The sequence below is a fragment of the Mixophyes fleayi genome, chromosome 7, assembly GCF_038048845.1.
Source record: "Mixophyes fleayi isolate aMixFle1 chromosome 7, aMixFle1.hap1, whole genome shotgun sequence".
Taxonomy (NCBI): domain Eukaryota; kingdom Metazoa; phylum Chordata; class Amphibia; order Anura; family Limnodynastidae; genus Mixophyes; species Mixophyes fleayi.
In genome coordinates, this window is record NC_134408.1 from 41,377,988 (window position 1) to 41,398,605 (window position 20,618).

General features: G+C 40.5%; 1 protein-coding gene across 1 annotated transcript; it reads left to right on the top strand.

Moving 5' to 3' along the window:
- Positions 1-8,864: 8,864 nt before the first annotated feature.
- Positions 8,865-11,118, top strand: ITPRIPL2 (ITPRIP like 2). Its single transcript, XM_075181504.1, has one exon. The coding sequence runs from the start codon at positions 9,252-9,254 to the stop codon at positions 10,746-10,748; it is 1,497 nt and encodes a 498-aa protein (XP_075037605.1). The 5' UTR covers positions 8,865-9,251; the 3' UTR covers positions 10,749-11,118.
- The last annotated feature ends 9,500 nt before the right edge of the window (positions 11,119-20,618 follow it).

Consider the following 20,618-nt stretch of genomic DNA (forward strand, 5'->3'; position numbering starts at 1 on the left):
CAAATATCTGAAAAAAGTATGCTTATGTTTACCACAAATCGCCAACACACTTATAGCACTTTTATTAAAGGGTTAAATTAATCACACTATAATAGCTGCAACATAACACACAAGGGACCACAATTACAGTGCAATAAACAGTCTACTTACATCCAACACTGGGTTATCCATCACAGGCTTGATCCTTTGTAGCGAGACACCTCTCCTATGGCTGGAAGCAGGGCAGCGTTCCTGCTTCAATGTCGGCCCGATTTTGGCAGGCACACAGATCTACAAGACCCACAGAGAATGAGGATGAAGGAAGAATACTGCTGTTCCTTGCAGTCCTTCACTACAGCCTCTGTTCCTTGATCAGTAACTTCTAGCCATTCCTGGCCTTCACTGTCTTCATTGCTGAATCTCTCTCCTGGTCTTCCAGTATGGCCTGTTATCCTAGCTCTGGTTTCCAAGCTTCTGGCCCAGAAGTTCTGGGTACAGGGAATTAGCTAGCTCCACTTGCTACCTGATTGGCAGCCCTTATCTTCTGAGAGTGTGACAGTGACTGAGAGCTGCCCATCTCACTCCTGTACCCCTGCTGGTACTGGCTCTACAGATTCTGGACATGACAAGCTTACACAGTGGTTCTTAGCAAAGGCAGTCTATTCACTATCAATTAACTTAGCTATGGTAACCTCACTGATTTAACTCTTTACAGTTTGTTAGTGATATCCACAGCTCCAAACTTAATAGCGATTTATGTGTGTGTTAGCTTAGCTGGCCCTCTGCGTTCATAGTCCCGCTATCAGCAGTTTGCAGAAGCCGGCACTTAGCGAGCCTATGGAGCATGCTGCCAGTGTGGCTACAGCTTGTTCACAGACCTAGTATCAGTACATATATGGAGACACACTTTAAACATACATTATATATAACATAAACATAGTTAAACAGGACTGGGGTTATCTGAAGGCTAGTGGGTCCCAGCGGGCTTAACCTTCAATGAACATCCCTGGTACCCACCTCTCCTGGAATCTGGGGTTGGTCAGGTGGTTGTACACAAGATGATGACGTAGGAGAGAAATGGGACAGTAGCTATAAAGATAGGGGCGAGTGATGGTTTCTTGAGGATAGAAGAAATGAGCATATGTTTGATGACAGAAGGGAATGTACAAGTTGTAAGAGACACGTTAAAGTGATGAGCTAGGTTCTGGGAAGCATTGGGATCAAGGGAACAGGTTGAGGGTGAAAAAGAGGAAAGACCTTGTCCAGGATCTTGAAGCAAGTTATGATTATTAGTTCAAGGGTCCTGATAAGGACAGTTCACACTGGTTTAAGGTATCAGTGGTCAGAAGGAACAATAATACATTTCAATGTAAACCAGTGCTCTTTTTATACAGTTTTTGAGACTTAGCATGGCAGGAGGTAATCCATCCTCCTGTCCCTTTAACCAATCTGGACTGATTCATGCAGCCTGCATGGGAATCAGCCCAGAGAGGTTAACACTTTTTTACATAGAGGCTAGTGGGAGGGGGGAGTGTACTTCCCCCCCCTGTCCACGAGCTGCCACGGAAAGGGGGCTCAGCCGACTTTCCACCCTGGTGTCTGTCTGTCTGGGACGAGAGATTTATCTTTTAAATCTTCTGCTGAAAACTACCTCCAGAGACCCTGTACTGAGGTCTGGCTCTCACCTCTGGCCGAAATTAGTTCCTGAGGAGAGCAGCCAGTTCCTGCCCTGTCACTAGTTGCACGCTGGTTGACAACTGACGCTGCAGCACCTACACAGTAACCATTTACATTTATTTAAAATCTCTATATGCTTATACACCCCCGGCGCCTAGCGCAGGGGTTTAACCCCTTCATGACTGCGCCAGGAATAATTCTCCCGGGGCCGCAACGCACGCTGCACCATACATTTTTATTTATATAAAGGACATTTTTATTAATAACTTTTAACGCAGTGCCTAGCGCTTGTGATTTAACCCCTCCGGCGCCAGGTATTAACCCTCCCTGCTCCGTAGTCCATTTAAAGATGCGGCAGCTGAACACTGCGGGTTCCTGGCCACATGTTGATTAACTGGCTGGATATCAGGAATTTAAAGTAGGTCTGCTTGGTAAGATAGAGGGCAGTATAGTAAAAAAACAACAGGATCAATTTGTAGTAGAGGAATTTAACATTGCAGTAAGGTTTTCTGCTTGGCTGGACGGGAGCACTTTTGCAGGTGGCAGGTCTGTTTTGAATTTCTAGATTGGGGTTTAAATCTCCAGAGACAATGTTTGGTGGCTGGAGCTGCCTCATATAGGGCTTTGGGAGGTGGGGTACAGTATTTTGACGCTAATTACACCGACAGTGAGTTTACAGACCCCAAAAATCCAAATACTATGACAGCGACATAAATTTAATATGCAATGAAACAGACAGAGGAGTTTACCAATAAAACTGCCATGTACACTGGTGTAAATTACAAACATTCTGCATGCCGGCAGTTAGCTTTCACATCAGATAAGAAAGCGACATTCAGATGTGTGTATTTAAAACAGCAATCAGAGGACTCGCCGCCTAACCCTTACATTAAATTGTGAAGTTCCCAAGTTCGCTGATTGCCATTTCAAAAACACAATACGTTCAAAGTAACGTGATTCTGTGCTGGCAGCATGTTAAATAGTTGCAATTATTGCAAATTTGTGATCAATCCTCAAGAAGCAAGTGGACAAACAAAAACCCACAAATTCTGACAAACTCAAAGCATTGATTAAGCAAGAATGGGCGGCCATCAGTCAGTATGTGGCCCAGAAGTTGATTGACAGCATGCCAGGGTGAATTGCAGAGGTCTTCAAAAAGAAGGGTCAACACTGCAAATATTGACTCTGTGCATAAACTTAATGTAATTGTCAATAAAAGCCTTTGACACTTAAGAAATGCTTGTAATTTTACTTCAGTATACCATAGCAACATCTGACAAAAAGATCTAAAAACACTGAAGCAGTAAACTTTGTGAATATCAATACTTGTGTCATTCTCAAAACTTTTGGCCATGATTGTAGAGCCCTGTCTGGTGCCTCCAGTAAATGTAGTGCCATTTTTGTGCCTACATTAAATTTAGAGTCCATTCTAGTGACCCCCAGTAGAGTGCTCAATCTGGGGCTTATTCTGGTGAACTTAGTAAATATAGAGCTATGGTAAATGCAGAGCAACTTCTAAGGCCTACAATAAGTACAGAGCCCCTTCTGATAGCTCCAGTTAATACAGAACTTCTTGTGGCACTTCCAATAAATGCAGGGCCCCTTCGGTACTCCCAGTATACGCAGAGCTCCTTCTGATGCCTACAATAATTACAGAGCTCCTTCAGAGCCTCCAGTAAATGCAGAACTTCTTCAGTTGCCTTCAAGAAATGCAAATAAATGCAGAGTCCCATCTGGTGCCTCCAGAAAGTACAGAGTTCCATCTGGTGCCTCCAGTAGGTACAGAGTTCCCTCTCGTGCCTCCAGTAGGTACAGAGCTCCATCTGGTGCCTCCAGTAGGTACAGAGTTCCCTCTCGTGCCTCCAGTAGGTACAGAGTTCCATCTGGCGCCTCCAGTAGGTACAGAGTTCCCTCTTGTGCCTTCAGTAGGTACGGAGTTCCATCTGGCACCTCCAGTAAGTACGGAGTTCCATCTGGTGCCTCCAGTAAGTACGGAGTTCCATCTGGTGCTTATAGTGAGTATGGAGTCCCTTCTGGTGCCTCCAGTAAGTACGCAGTTTCTTCTGGTGCCTCCAGTAGGTACGGAGTTCCATCTGGCACCTCCAGTAAGTACAGAGTTCCATCTGGTGCCTCCAGAAAGTACAGAGTCCCATCTGGTGCCTCCAGAAAGTACAGAGTTCCATCTGGTGCCTCCAGTAGGTACAGAGTTCCCTCTCGTGCCTCCAGTAGGTACAGAGCTCCATCTGGTGCCTCCAGTAGGTACAGAGTTCCCTCTCGTGCCTCCAGTAGGTACAGAGTTCCATCTGGCGCCTCCAGTAGGTACAGAGTTCCCTCTTGTGCCTTCAGTAGGTACGGAGTTCCATCTGGCACCTCCAGTAAGTACGGAGTTCCATCTGGTGCCTCCAGTAAGTACGGAGTTCCATCTGGTGCCTATAGTGAGTATGGAGTCCCTCCTGGTGCCTCCAGTAAGTACGCAGTTTCTTCTGGTGCCTCCAGTAGGTACGGAGTTCCATCTGGCACCTCCAGTAAGTACAGAGTTCCATCTGGCGCCTCCAGTAAGTACAGAGTAACTTCTGGTGCCTATAGTGAATACGGAGTCCCTTCTGGTGCCTCCAGTAAGTACGCAGTCCCTTCTGGTGCCTCCAGTGAGTACAGAGTCCCTTCTGGTGCCTATAGTGAGTACAGAGTCCCTTCTGGTGCTTATAATAAGTACAGAGTCTCTTCTGGTGCCTCCAGTAAGTATGGAGTCCCTTCTGGTGGCTATAGTGAGTACAGAGTCCCTTTTGGTGCCTCCAGTAAATACAGAACTCCTTCTGGTCCCTCCAGCAAATGCAGAGAAACAAATGCAGGAAACAACTTTGTTTACTGTTTGATCATTAATGCCTTAATTAACTGTGTCATTAATTATATATATTTGTTATTTTCTGTGTGTTCTTTTGGGAATTTAGAATCCACATAGGTATTGGACGTATCCTGCAGTGTCTTATATAGTAGAACACAGCAGACCTACACCCGAGTTCAACAGCACAGGTATCTTGAGATTCGTTCCTTGATGAATCTGGTAGTGCACAAGGCCGACATACATGTGTTTTAAACCAAACGCAGGATGCACTCAGTATGCGTGCCTTGATGAGTCAGGCCTAGTGTGTTGTGTCTATGAAAATGTATGTTATTTTCCCCACAGTTTTTAGCAGGACAGATGTTGAGTTGCATATAATTAGTGAGTAAAGTGGGTTGTGATATTGCAAGTTGCGGGTCTCCCAGGCAGATGCAGATTTAATTAATAAGACAAGTGGAGAGATGTTACAGAAAAAGTATACCGCACAAGGCGGATCCAAATCCTCCTAGATGATTAAGACCACTGTCAAGGAGTTTTATATCACCATCATATTGTCAATCCTCCTAGGAGTGGTGCACCCACACATATTAGCCAGTAAACATAAAGAAAGAGAAGAAAAACATTTTGTATATGGAGCACTCCGGGAACCAATTAAATAAAACATATATCAAACTTTATTAGTGTGCATTAAAACATTACTCCATTAAATCATTTATAAACAAAGGTAGTGAAATATTAAAACATAAATGTGGAAATGAAAACCTGGAAAATTAGCTGATAAAACTAGCAGACATACACTGCTAGGACACGCCACACGGTCCTACAATATATATTTTGTTTCTACTGGTGTGATTGAGCCCATATAATCTGTTTGGCAGATAATTTATATTGCCTCAATTTTATGGTGAAGATGTTACCCCCGTTTTGAAATAGCGATCTCTGTTCCAAAATTAAGTATAATCAATTTAGCGGAATATATATAACTATATGGTTAATCCAAGTTGGATAAAGTTGGTAGGGTATTTAAATGCAATAATATCGTCCCTCTTTTCAAACTCTTCCAGGTATATTGTTACATATTGGCTCTAGTAGATGCATCTATGCATCTATTCCATTACATTAGTGGAGAGATGTACCTTGCGGGGATTCCAGATAATTCTAATAATCCAATAAAATGTTTATGCACTTTCACTAATTATATTAGAGCGATGCAAGTTCATGTCTCCAAAATATTTAGAGACATGAGCTTGAAATGTATTTGAATTCTGTGGTAAGTAAATCAGTAAAATGTCAGAGCAATTTGGCCACCACCATTATGGGGGTGTCCACTACTTATTTGTAATTTACCTTGTATTTCTGGTTTCTATAATAATGTGGGAAATGGTTTTGAATGCTTTAAAATTGACCTAGCAAACCAGTCGAACTGGTTGGTCAGCTCTATCTGGCTAAAAAAAAGGAACCTAACTTGTTGGGTGTGAAATAAATGTTTATATGCCTAATATAACAATGAACCGTCTTTGTTTAACAAATGTCAAACTACTTTTTACTAAAAAAGAAAAAATAGTAATATTATCTGAATGCCCAGCTTACAAGGAGATTTCAGGAGCTAAAAGAATACTGTTAGAGTTATCTTTTACTAGCTCGTCTTATCTCTGGTTCAGTTCTACCCTATTGGCTGAACAACTCCTGTGACAAGGTCTTGTGTAGCAAGGCACATTAATAACGCAATGTACAAAACAAAGGTGTGTCGAGGCTTAGCATTATAGCCATATAAATACAAAACAATGGCTACAGATAATATGCCCGATAAAATAATAATATTATACCTTTCTGCAAAACAATTCAGATGTCTGCTTAATAAAATCAATTAAATGGAACTATAATGCTGCCTCAATTCAGGAAGGTTTAAAGTACAAAAAAACAAAGTGAACAAAATGCCACTAAGTACATGTAGAAAATTGGCTTAGGCTGGGTACACACTACAAAAAAATCCCCCCCATCCCCCTCCTGATCTTTAATGATTTTACCAACGACAGATTGAATGTTTATCGTTTGATTGGCTATTTAGTCTGCTGAAAACACTGTAGGGGTAAATTTTTCAAGCTGTGGGTTTCAAAAAGGGGAGATATTGCCTATAGCAACTAATCCGATTCTAGTTATCATTTATTTAGTACATTCTACAAAATGACAACTAGAATCTGATTGGTTGCTATAGGCAACATCTTCACTTTTTCAAACCCGCAGCTTACTAAATATATCCCTGTAGTTGTACCCAGTCTTATTTCTCATGTAATGTAGAAGCACTAGTAGATGTTTAACATTTCATGGGTAACATTATGTAGTAGGGGTCAGTGTTTTTAAAGGTGTTTGTACCAGTGCAGGCTAAAAACCATATCCGACCCTTACACACACATTTATATAAATAGCGCCTGATGTTCTGAAAATAAACTGTGAGTTTCACACAGTCCAGGAAATAAACACAGTTTTGCTATAAATGTATGGAGAATGTGCAACTCTTAATTCATATATTACTTAAATATTTAATAGACTGCTATACTATACCCAGGCTTCATCACCTCATGGATGTTGAACATCTCTTCCTCTAAGCAGGAGGTGGTGGTAGTTTTGCTAGTGTTTTCCTGTGATAATTTGATGCAGAGACAATACTTTGATGTTATAAAGTACATCTCAGCTCTAGTTTAGTCTCACCATTTTATATCGTCGGGGGCGAATCTTCCTCATGTAAAGCACAAGTATCGCCACTGTACCCCTGTTGTTATAGCCATTTCAGGATACCCTGCACTGGCTGGGGAAGCGGTAAGAGTAGTCTTACTTTTATTGTTAAATTGGGAGACAAAATTTACTATCACTGCGATAAGTAGTGATAGAAAACCTCTCATTTAATGTGTAATGTGGTGCAGATGTGCTTTACTTTAATTTAACTATTGCTAACAGTAAGTGGTATGGATAATTACATACATATAGAATTTGGCATTCTAGTTGTCCGTTTTTGAAGATAATCAGGGGGAATTTGTACCCATGACTTCTGTAGCTCTTCTCAGAGGTGTGACTGGCTTGTAGGTCTTTTTACCCTGAATTTATGGTCAAGCTCAACAGGGTTGAGATCTGGCCATTGTGCCGGCCAGTCCATCCAGTACTCAGACTCCCTGTTTCTTCACCAAATAGTTTTTGCATAGCTTATAAGTAACTTAGGATCATTGTCCTGCTGCATGCTGGAATTTGCAGAAATCAAGTGCTGACCACAGTGTCTGGCATGATGTTCTAAAACAGAATGGTGACGTCTCTGGTTCATTATTTCTTGCACTCACACAATCTTCAGCCTTACCAGCACCGAAACAGCTCCCATACCATTATATATAAACATGATTAATAAAGAATGAGCTAAGAGACTTTACCATTAGCATACTGGAATCGCGAGTACTAAAAATGGGTCTTTGCAGAATTAGGTGAATAATACATTATAAATCGGTCATTTCAAGCAGTAATATTCATTTGCAATATCAGTAATGTCTTAAATATATCTCTAAAATAATTTAATGGTGCCTTGATAGAAAAAAGTAGCAATCCTTCAAAAACCAAGAAATTTCTTAGTGGATACAAACTTTTGCAGTTAGCACTTCTGCCTCACACCACTGGGGTCATGAGTTTGATTCCCGACCATGGCCTTATCTGTGTGGAGTTTGTATGTTCTCCCTGTGTTTGCGTGGATTTCCTCCGGGTGCTCCGGTTTCCTCCCACACTCCAAAAACATACTGGTAGGTAATTGGCTGGTATCAAAAATTGACCTTAGTCTCTCCCTCTCTGTCTGTGTTTGTGTGTGAGTGTCTATATTAGGGAATTTAGACTGTAAGCTCCAATGGGGCAGGGACTGATGTGAATGAGTTCTCTGTACAGCGCTGCGGAATTAGTGGCGCTATATAAACAGATGATTATGAGATATATATATATATATATATATATATATATATATATATATATATATATATACATATGTGTGTGTATGAATGATGGATCAAGTTTGACTACAAGGTTTAAACAGAGTTAAATATCTGAATAAAGATTATCTCACAAAAGGCAATATTGTGAATATAAATATGTGATCAATATTATTTTCTGGGAGGCAAGTGTTCTAAAGTAAATAAAATATGAAGTCTGGCCTGAGAATTCCAATCAGAAGAGACCTTCTGACAAGTTATGGAAAGTTTGTGCTGCAGCTCTTCAGCTCAGAGTTGGTATAAACGTGTAACCCACGTTACACTAACACCCCCCATTGTGCCACTTACTGCTCCTTACAGACACTGCAGGTTGTGCAACACAACCCAGCACTTTAACCACCCACAGGACAGTCTGTATCTCAGAGCCGAGCAGCAGGAAGTGAGAGCAGACTGGGTGAAGGAGTTAATCTCCTGCCCCGGAGCCAGACGAGCTAAGTACACAGTGTGTGCAGCGTGGCACTGCTAGTAGTGGGAATCAGCGCTGCCACCGCTCCAGCTGCGCCCCCCTGGTACCGCACACTGGCATTTCCTCTGAGCTCACACACACAACATGACGCAGCCTCCCACCATTCCCTCCTCGGAAGAGGAAGTTTCTGAATAACGGTCAGAGCTGCTAAAGCCGGGAAAAGACTGGAGGTTTCGTCCGGGATCTGTGGCTGTGCCAGGGCTGGGGAGGAAGGTGCCCTCCTGCCATGCAGGCTGAGCAGAGCATGGGATGACACTGACCCCCCCGGAGCAGGATGACAGTGTATTCACTAAACCTCAAAGTGTTTTGGCTGCTGGTGATTATCCTGCTCAGCGGAATCTGGTGCCTGTTTCTGGCACTCGGGAGGAGCAGCAATGAGGAGGAGAACGGGGGCTGCCAGGAGACCGCATTCAGCAGCTTGCAGCTTCTCTTCAAGTTGGGGTTGGTGTTGCTAGCGTGCTATGTTGTCATCAGATGCTGCAGCTCCTTCCCACAGTGCCAGCCTGGGGAGCAGGACCTGACTGTCACCAAGCAGCACCAGCAGCAACTCAGGAAAAATCTCCTTGACACCTTCTATGAGCAGCACATCAGACTCTCCCCACATGTCCTTGGCCACAGCAAGGCACATGTCAGCCAGATAGTGGGCGAGCTCATCAAAGTAGGCAAAGCCAAGCAGCATGATACTGGTATCATCTTCAGAGGGGACTTTGTACAGATTGGCAGTGCATATGAGCAACACAAAATCAACAGTCCAGACTGCTTTGACATCCTGGTACCACTTAAGATGCCACAAAGTCTGAAGCTGGAGCCTGTTTTTGCAGACGTTGGTAAAGAGTTATTGCCCATACTTAATGGCTCTATGATTTGTGGGGTAGCAGCACCCAAAAAATCAGAGTGGGTTAAAACTTACAAGCAGTTTGGTGATTGCTTCTGCATGGAGGTAGGCCTCAGGCACCAACTGTCCTCCACGTCGGTCCTCAAGTGGTTTCACTGGAAGATACAAAGGTGTCTCAACGTAATCAGGTACCAGTTCGAGGAGAGGTGCCATATTACACTTTCTGTGTGCGATGATAAACTCATCCTTAAAATACTCCCCAGGTCAGACTACGTCTGCTGCCACATCTCCATGTCTGTGAGACTTATCCCTGCCTTTCACTTGGGAGACCCAGTGTACGTAACTGCCCAACCTTGGGGCAACGTTTCATACCAGGACACTTTAAATCTGGATCCCTATTGGGGCATTAACTTCTCCAAATATGAGCAAAAGTTATTAAACTGGTTTAAGGATCAGGCCCCTTCCAACTCTTGTCACCTGAAGTGCCTCCAGATCATGAAGAGCTTGAGGGACCTTACTGCAAAGTCATTCCAGCCTTCCTTCTCCTCTCAGTGGAAAGCCATTTTCTCATCCTACAACTTGAAAACAGCACTTTTCTACCTATTCCTTAAAATTCCTTTTGAAAAGTGGGATGACTCGTTACTCATGGAGAGGATGGCCGACTTCTTTACGTTCTTGAAGGAGTGTTTGCAAAAGGAGGCACTGATACATTTCTTCCTGGGTAATAGCAACCTTCCTAATTTTATCAATGTGCCAAAAATGTTCAAAGAAGCACCGCCGGTAAATCTACTTGAGGGTTACGGGCCTAACTTGTTGGACCAAGCATGTTTCCAGCTCCTTAACCTGTGGGTTCAAATGCCTCGGATTCTGCGGATGAGTTCAACTCCAAAAACCTTTATCAGGGAGTCTATCAGGTGCAAGCACACCAATCTGTAAGCTCTACACCAAAAGAAAAGGAGAAGATGAAGTATTGATTGCACCAAACCAGCATTAGAACAGTCACTTAGGCAAGCATTGAAATGCTGCGCAATGCAGAAAATATTTAAGAATGTTTGCTGTGATTAGATTCCTATTTACCAGAATCCAAGTGCATGATTGTGCTATTGGGTCACATATGAAGTAAACATTTTTCATGCCAAAGAGATTATCAATAACATTATTTGCACACTGTTGTAGAACTTCATATGTCGGTTTGTCATACATGTGTGTAGCATTTGTTGTGGAGTTAATTATACAGTTAAACCATGATAATTTGGTTATTTACCATGCTTCTCTTATACCTTCTTTAAAATGGACACCTAATAGAGAAAAAGGGGTCAAGTCGATCTAAAACCACATTCATACACTCTGCTTATATGTAAACACTTACAGTGGACAGCATGGAGACAGCCATTTTGTTGTTTGAAACAGTATTCAGTCCTTGCTATGCCTCAGTGATGGCAAGTTTAGTCCACAAACTGTCTCCCTCCATTTTGTGTACACTGTGTAGAGATGTATACTTTAACATAAAGATTGTGGGTATGGAGCTATCTATTACTTTTAACATGTGCTAGTCTTCATTCAGCTTTCAGTCATTTTTTTAAAAAAAATAAAGTGTTTTATTTTTTTTTTGTGCATGCTGTAACCTCTGCAAGCTTAGCAAGAGCCAATAAGATATGCAGAATCACACATTGCTGGTAGGCACACAAGGATAATACAATCTAAGGGCAACCTATAGTGGAATAATGTATGGGGGTGGAGTTCCATTTTTAATTAAATATATTTATATTTTTTGTTTTCCTTTTCCTCTTAAAGAGCATACAGATAACTATTACTAGTGTCATCTTTTTCTGAAAAAGCTTGCTTGTAGTTTTTCTTATAACTAATTCTGTCAGATAGATTAACTCTTCCCTTGTGTTGCAAGTAGTAATAAGCCAAGTCAGCTGTGGCCTGCAAAATGGCTGCTTCCTTAAGCTCTTCTTGCACTCTCACTTCTGTACTGATAATTATAAATAGACTATAAATGCACATGCCAAAAAGTGACAGCAATAATGCTTATGTATTAAAATCACTTGAATTTTTTTTTTTTTTTTTTAATATAAAGTCACTATAATTTGACTAGTATACAGTCATGATTTTTAACAATATGTTTCAAGTAGCGGTACCTCGTAGCAACCAACTGGGTATTCGTTTTCATTTGTCCGACTAATCAATGCAAATATTTGGTTGCTGTTGGTTACAGTGCTATTGTCACTATTACAAAGGCCTGTCAGTTTATTGCTCTTTACAATCAACAGCTACACCCAAGAATACAATTTAACATATTAGAGGCATAACATTTTTATGTAAAAAAAATATTTCTGCACTAAAGTGTTAAATAAGGTACAAGTTTTGTGTGTTTTTTTTAAACAAATTTAGTTAAGGTATTTTTGTAAAAACATTATTTAAGAAAATGTCTTCAAAAATTTTTGATTGTTCTGCACAATGTGTGTACTAATATATAAAGATAAAAGTACGTATTTAATAAGAAGACTGAAAGTAATGTACTTGATAAAAATAGCACTTTAACAATTTTAATTAATATCAGGACTGAAATAAAGAATATTCTAAAATTGCTGTTGCTACTGACAACAGAGTATGACAACATTTTATGTTTCTATTTGTTACACATAACTGCTTTATTAAGTTATATAATTGATACAGGCATTAACCAAGCTTCAGGTGTTGATAGGGAAATGAGGTCGTTTTAGACCTGTAGATTTTCATTGCCATCTAGACCAGGCCTGTCCAACCTGCGGCCCTCCAGATGTTGTGAAACTACAAGCCCCAGTATGCTTTGCCAGTAGACTACCTGTTGATAGCTGGAAGGGCATGCTGGGACTTGTAGTTTCACAACATCTGGAGGGCCGCAGGTTGGACAGGCCTGATCTAGACCATAGAGCAGTGATAACAAATACATATGACATATAACAAATGCATATGGGGGCCCCAGGTGAAGGCTTCGGGGGCGGGGCTGCCTGTTGCCCATCATTGCCATAGGGTGTATTGGAACCTATAGATCAAGTGATGCTAATATGATTGGAAGCAATGGTTTATGACACACAATTGTGCTGATTGTACATATATTATTACTTTTACCTAATTAACAGAAATATGTTTTACAGAATACGCTTGACTATTTTGGTAGAATTAAGAGAAATCCAGGACCAAGGCATTAATTCATTATTTTTAGCAGTCAGCTAATGTACAAAGGACTGGACTATACATAAGCCGTGACCAGTTCAATCCGTCTCAGCTGTTGTCTAATGTCATTTACAATAATCGTATTTTAAAATACCTCATTTTTATAAAAATGTTTCACATGACTAATATATTTTGTGTATAAACATCCTATTTTCCTGTCAGATTTATTTCTTTAAATATATCTTAATATCTGTTATCTTATATGTCATGCATCTGAGGTTTTATGCAATTGTTAATGCAATTTTTTGTTGAGGATGTCTGATCTATACAATACTATACTGAAAAAATTGCATATTTTAAAATCAAAATGTTTTACATGGGTCATCTTGCAGAGTAAACCACGGGTACTTTATTTAAAAGTTATTGTTTTGTAACTCTGAGCAAGTGTTCTGCTTTTTTTTGTGGAAAAATTGCCCACTGGGTGGTAGTGTCCTATTGCTCTCTAAGTAATATATTTTGTTTTAACTCTACAGAGGATGTACTATAGAGGGTTCTACTCCTTTTAATTAATGCAAATAGCCATGTAAAATCAAACTGTGGAAATGCAGGACATTTAACAGTCCAGCCCAAGACATAGCAATTATTTTAGGGTCACACACACAGATTCCAGTTTGCCAATATAAGTGCCAGCATTAGTAGACGTTTAGATATGCAAATATATGCAGCCTCTGACTTAAAGGGGCTGTATCAGGTATAAATCTGCACGCTGGTAATTGTCATATTTCTGATATGCAGTAAGCATTCATTCACAAATGTGACACCTAGGAATGTCTTGAATATTACTGTTCAACCTACAATGGTGGGTTTTGTATTCCTGTATTGGTTGATGTCAATATGGTTTAGAGCATATATTCTTTTTGGGTTTGTATAATAGACAAACAGTAAACAATTTTCAGCCAAAAGTAAGAAGACCAAAGATTGAAAATGGGTGGACAAAAACAAAATGCTTTTATTTTTGAGGAAAATGTTACAATGTATAATGTATTCAAACACTTGTAATATTATTATAGTTTTTATATATATATATTTATATGTTACAATGCACTTTTACTGTTTTGTCTAAAATGTACAAAGATGACTGTACACTATGTCACAACTGAAATAAATAGAATGGTATTGATACAGTGTAGCTGTTTGTTGATATTCACTAAATGTTCTTTATTTTACTATGTTATTGAATCATTATTTGGGGAAAAAATATAATTATTTAGGGACAAAAATGAGTAACGAGTTGGAGAACAGTGAAAAGTTAGAAAATAAATTATACTTAAATGTTCTCTCTTTTTTTTTTTGTCATTATTCCGTGGCAGTTTGTAAATAAAAGTAAGTGTCTTGCTGGATACTATGGTTTAAGGCTCATTCACACAATTGGCTTCTTGAGCTGCATTCCAAATGGAGCAGAACTGGAGAAACCCAACAGAGAAGTAGCGTGACATAGAGATACATTGAGCAGTATGCTGCAACGCCGCTACAAATTACAATGCAGTATCTGTGGACAGACCTATTGTGTGAATGAGCCTCGTTGGAGCAATGTTAGTAAATCAGTTCCAAATTCTCAGAAATAGGTCCTATGTCATACTGCTGAAGCTTGGAACACTTGTTACAAGAGTGACCACACCCTTCATTCAGTTGGTACAAAACGGGGCAAGTAGTAAAAAAATGAATATACTTGTAGCCCTTACTAGCCATGCAGACACTAGCTTGCCCATTCCTACAGCTCGGGTCCAAGGTGGTGGTAACAGGATTTTCTATGGGAGTATCATTTAGTTAGCAGTATTGGGGCATTGTAAGCAGTGCTCCCTCTTATGGTTTAATGTGAGTTTTTTTTTTGATGGTGAACAAATATTTTGACAGTGATTAGTAGTGGGTGATTTGTACTAAGTTAGTGCAGGACATGTTAGGTGGCCATTGTTATGCAGAGTAGGGGGTGTGGCTTTATTTGGTGTGTATTTAGACCTGTTTGAGAGAAATGACCCTCATCCATGCCTCAAGTTGTAGATAAATACCCCCATTGCAAACTATACATTACAGAAATAAGAAATACTCCCAGGACCAGATATAATTTGCACAGCTACCCGACAATTACCAGCTGGAGACTGAGATGTTTTTTTAGGGGGAGTGGCACCGGAGCACTTACTGATGGCGTCATACACCCAAGGCCAGTGCCAGTGTTAAGAAAGTAATGCTGACCCACAGGGATAGGAAAAAGGATCAGAGATGTGTTTCTTCTTTAAGTGTCTTGATCCTGACAGAATGAGGCTTCAATGCTGGTTTATAGAGGTGAGGAGCCTGAAGACTAAGGTAATAGGAATATAAGGGAGAGGAGGAGAGTATAAGGGGGGGGGGTGAGCGATAACTGGGGGGAAGGAGACAGCCTGCTGTGCCTGGGTTGTGTGAAGAGGAGATAATAGGGGCAGGAGTGTAATAATGATGAATGTTACATGTTGATGGGGGAAAGAGGAAATTAGGGGGATAATGGGATGGAGAAGGAGACAATGATGCAGACGAGGGGGTGAATGGGTTTGATGGGGGAAAGAGGGAATAGAGAAGAGAGATGAAGAGTTAGAGGTGGAGAGAGAAGAGGTTAGAGAAGGGTTATTATATGGATTGAAGGGTCTGTCAGCGGTGTGAGCTATGTGTAACAGGACAGTGGCTCTGTGTAGTTTATCTATTAATGGATAAAACAAATTAAAAATTGGCTCCTAGATTTTAAATATTTGATAAGCTGTGCTTTATGACCCATGAGCGGTAAAAGGGAGAGAACTGACTAACTGGTATATAAAGGTTAATTTCTAATATAAGTTACATTTTTCTTTCAGAAATCTATTTTAGTTCGGCCATAACTTGGCAGTGCTGACTGCAGCTTAATACATTTTGTCCGTGACAGTACCAGGCTTCTTGTTATCACCCGTGCAGGCTCTGTGTTACTGCTACACTCACTCTACCCCTGCTTGTCGTGGCTTTGATCACTGTTACAGGTGAGCAAGAATTACTGTCCCTGCTACTGACCACTGCTTGGTGTGGCCTGCTGCCACCATTGCAATCCACATCTTGTAGAGAAATACATTTCCAGCTATAACTCGGAGAGATACCCACAAAGGACAGCCATATACTATAAACTCTAGGTGTTCTACGGTCATATAGGGCTATGTGAGTGCTGGAAGATATGCAACAATGCCAGAAGTGCTCATGTGGGGGTCATACCAGCATATACACACATGGTGCTCATAGGTTTGGATGGCCATGGCCAGTAGCCTGCGTGCAGATCCTTAATATTTGTACGCAGAGTCCAAAAAATGATGTGTGGCCATGCACCTTGGAGGGAAAATTGACTGTAAAAAGTAGTAATGTTATCCTCTGTCCAGGGTTAGGGAAGGATGTTTTTTCCCAAAGTAAAAAACCTTGGGCATGTAAATGTCCAAAAACTTGTGTGGCTCTTCAACCTCTCTGTATCACATGTCTTCTGTAGGTGGTCCAGTCACCTTCAGTGGTAGCTCAGAGTTTGAGAATAGCTCAGTAAAAATTAGCAAGGACCCCTGAGTGTGCCCCAGCGGGAAGTTAAGAATTAAATTGGCCACTCTCTGGAGCTTGTCAACCAAATTAGTTGTTTTAAAACAAATTGGCCAGATGTTAAACCATGTCTGGCTCCACAATCTATTGAACGGATTTATATTGACCAGGTTGTTATGAAAACTCAGTTTGGCTGAATACCTCCAGTGTTGTATATGTGAGGTCATCAGCAATCCTTGAGGTGATAGGATCCTTCTGTTATTTGTGCTGTGGTCTTTGGCCTTATGCTTATCTGACCACTTCTCTATAATTTGGCGCTCCACATATGTGACCAAATTGTCCACAGATGTGATTGTTCGAAGAGCAGGCTAAACATTTCTGATTACATATTATGACCGTGTTACAGGTAGCTTATTTCCGGTGTCTCTGTGTGTGCACACCATGTGTAGGAAAGACTTATGTAACTAAATAAAATTCCTCATTACACAGGCAGTGTAAACAATCTCACATAAAATAACATTCAGGGGTATATTTACTAAACTGGGGGTTTGAAAAAGTGGATATGTTACCAATAGCAACCAATCAGATTCTAGTTATCATTTATGTAGTACAGTCTACAAAATGACAGCTAGAATCTGATTGGTTGCTATAGGCAACATCTACACTTTTTCAGACCAGCAGTTAAGTAAATATACCCCTTAGTCTTATTTATCAACCCCTGACTATCCAACGTCTTACTGTAATATTGTTCTCAATGTACCTGATCAACTACCTCAAATTGTTAGTGAAACTTCTAATGATAGCCTAATTCCCATTACCTCTATGGGCAGCTGGGGTGTCACAGCAAACAGTAATTGGCCTCTATAGTGAATATACCGAGGCGTTTGAGATCTCGGGAAAACAGGACTTAATTTGTTGTTATTTAGAAGTGGGAGTAGTAACAGTTTGTTAGTAAAATGTCTTCTAACTTGAGCACAAGTTGACAACTCTAAAAGCAGAGCAATCTTCTGACCCATCTGTGAACGGCTGCAGCTGAAGCTGATTTAGATTATTTTTAGGAGCGCTCTGAAGAAGTGTACTTTGTCTGTAATTCCTATTCATTAAGAAAGCCGACCCTGCCCGCTCGTGTCAATTGTCTCATTTTAAAAAGTGTTCCATAATGAAGTGTATCACACAGACAGCAAAGCACAGCTGTATATGGAGTCCACCTATTACAGTGTGTGTGTTTCTTTTTTAGGACACTGCTGTATGCTGACTACTTTGTGGTTGACAAACATTTTGTTACTTTAGTAGCTACAAAGCCACCGGTGTGATTTGGGCCTTGCGGCCCCCGACAAGTAAACATGGTGACCTTTCGAAAATGGTTGCTGAACCATCACATTGTAATTATACTGAAATAGGCAGGGCAAACAGTTAAATCAGGGGGACCACCCTCAAATCAGTTTTTACATGGCGTGTTTGCTTCACCTGCTGTCTTTGGCTTAGATGATCAAATTATTAAATTGTCCGCTCTGTGCGTCTCCAATTTCATTGATCATTTATTAGCACGGTGTCGTAAGTGGTTAGCACTTCTGCCTTACAGCACTGAGTTCATGAGTTCAATTCCGGACCATGTCCTTATCTGTATGGAGTTTGTATGTTCCTCCTGTGTTTACGTGGGTTTCCTCCGGGTGCTCCGGTTTCCTCCCACACTCCAAAAACACACTAGTAGGTTAATTGGCTGCTATCAAAATTGACCCTAGTCTGTGTGTGTGTTAGGGAATTTAGACTGTAAGCTCCAATAGGGCAGGGACTGATGTGAGTGAGTTCTCTTTACAGTGCTGCGAAATTAGTGGCGCTATATAAATAAATGGTGGTGATGATGAATGCTGCAGATTTCTGGATCTGGAGCTGTTATTCTCAAGATATTCTGTGCCAAAAAAGAAGATTATTGAAAATAACATGTTAATATGTAATTAATACTGTAAGAGCAAATCAAGCAAGCATCCCTATGTATATACCCTCACTGTGGGAATGAAGACATTGCATGTGGTTTTAAATAAAGGCCAAGTTCAAATATCCTACAATTTGACATCAGTGTTGGTGGTTTTAGCAATCACTCTAACGTGCTATGCTCTCATATCACATAATGCAACACTCAACTGTTTATATTGCTGTTTAACTTTACAAGAGAGCAGGATAACACCACCACATTCTTTACAGTTCAAAATTAGAACTTTACACCGAACAGAACCTCGGGAATAGAATAAATAAATATATGTCAAAGCTATAAATGTTGCTGGTATGTTTTCAGTTTTGAATGAACGTTGCTCAGTTTTCCTCATATGGGACCAAAATGAACACACTGACTCATTTCCTTCTCTCTTGAGCTCAGTGGGTTACAGAGAAAAGGAAGTGATCCTGCAATAAGCAAGTCACACTGAATACACGGCCACATTTGTTATAGATCTGTATGTGTGCTGTACGCGTGGAAAGCCTTTCCAGGATGCCTGTGCAGACTCATTTAACTTAAAATGGGATTTTAGCAACATTGAAAATGATTAAGTTTCTCTAATATTTTTTCCATCCTTGGAATGCAAAAAATTAGTTAGAGCTAATCAGGGAGATGCTCCAGGGAAGAAAGAAGCTTTATATTCACTGATAATATAGCAGGCAGTGAGAAAGGAGAGGAAACTGTCCAGTACGTGTCATTTAAGTCATCTCAGGATCACACATAGAGACACTGTACCAACAATTTTGCATTAAAGTACACATTTCCTAAATTAATGGCTTAACACTCACACATACAGGAATAGATGCAACACAGACATGAGATATGTTACATGATTGGTCAACTTCAAGAGTCTACTAATTTCAGTGGTTTGTAGCTGCCAAATAATTTGACAAATTCAGCAGTAAAGAATGCAGGGGTTTATCACATTATCTCAGATTTCAATATCTATTCATTATCAGGTTTTTGTAGATTGTTTTGGCCCAAAACATACTGTATATGGAAATATTTTAAAACAATATTAAGTGGGGCAGATTCAATTTGGCGCAAGGTGCCGCTTTGTGTCTCCGGAACAGTCCACAGAGACACATTGCCTGGATGTTTTTACTCAAATCTCTGCTCATTTTCCCTAGCCTTGCATAGAGATACTAGGAGAAAATGAGTGAAGATTCCTTACTGTAGTGACAGGCATTAAGCGCAGCGGACAACGAAACGATGTCCGGCAGCACCTAGGGGGGCGGGGGCGGCTCACAGGGGTGGGGGGGCTCATGGGGGAATGGAGGCACCCTTAGCCCAGGGACCTCCATTCCCTTAATCCGGCCCTGAATGTGGGGAGGAAAAGAGGTATAGGAAGATGACCAAACTGACTTCAGTCAGAGACAGTAAATAATACACTGCTGTCACTGAGACATCACTATCTTAATCATTTATATTATTTAAATGCAATAATCAGAAAATGTTTGGCTTAAAAAAACACAACATTTTGTTTGAAATTGTAAGCAAATATATTATGTCCGCAGCTTATTGCTGAAGCGGTGGCTCACTTCCTTGTTGTCCTGTGAAGACTCATAAAATACATATTTTTTGCCATCCTGTTTTCATATTCCTGTGGTATATAATGTATAAAGCACACTTGTGTCCTGGAAAATTCTTCATATTTCACAGGCCCCTGACTTGACCCAAGGTTTAGTGCTTTGTAGGAAACCAGTACAGTGTAAGACAAAATGTTGGCGTTGGTCTGGTGATCATTACTACATTTCTTCATAAGTTTTCATCTGATCTAGTGGGAGTTTCTTACAATTAATTAAATAGCATTACAGGGCTATTTTTGTCCACCTTTATTCTGGAGACCGTAATTATGTTGCCTTTGTGTTGCCGTAGTGGGGTCATCGGACAATAAAAATTAATAATTTGTATTATGTTTTTAGGCAACCAAAAAAAACCTGAACACATGTTTTGTTGAGGCACAGAGTTGCTACGCACAAGCAACAGCCTCGTTCTGAGTAAGAACAAGCTAAGATCAGACTCAAGATACCATGTTTCGGTTTCCTTCCTTTGCCACCTCTTGTGTACATTAAAAACAT

What these genes read in the sequence shown, in the direction of transcription:
- ITPRIPL2 (XM_075181504.1), top strand. Translation starts at nt 9,252, where the DNA reads ATGACAGTGTATTCACTAAACCTCAAAGTGTTTTGGCTGCTGGTGATT.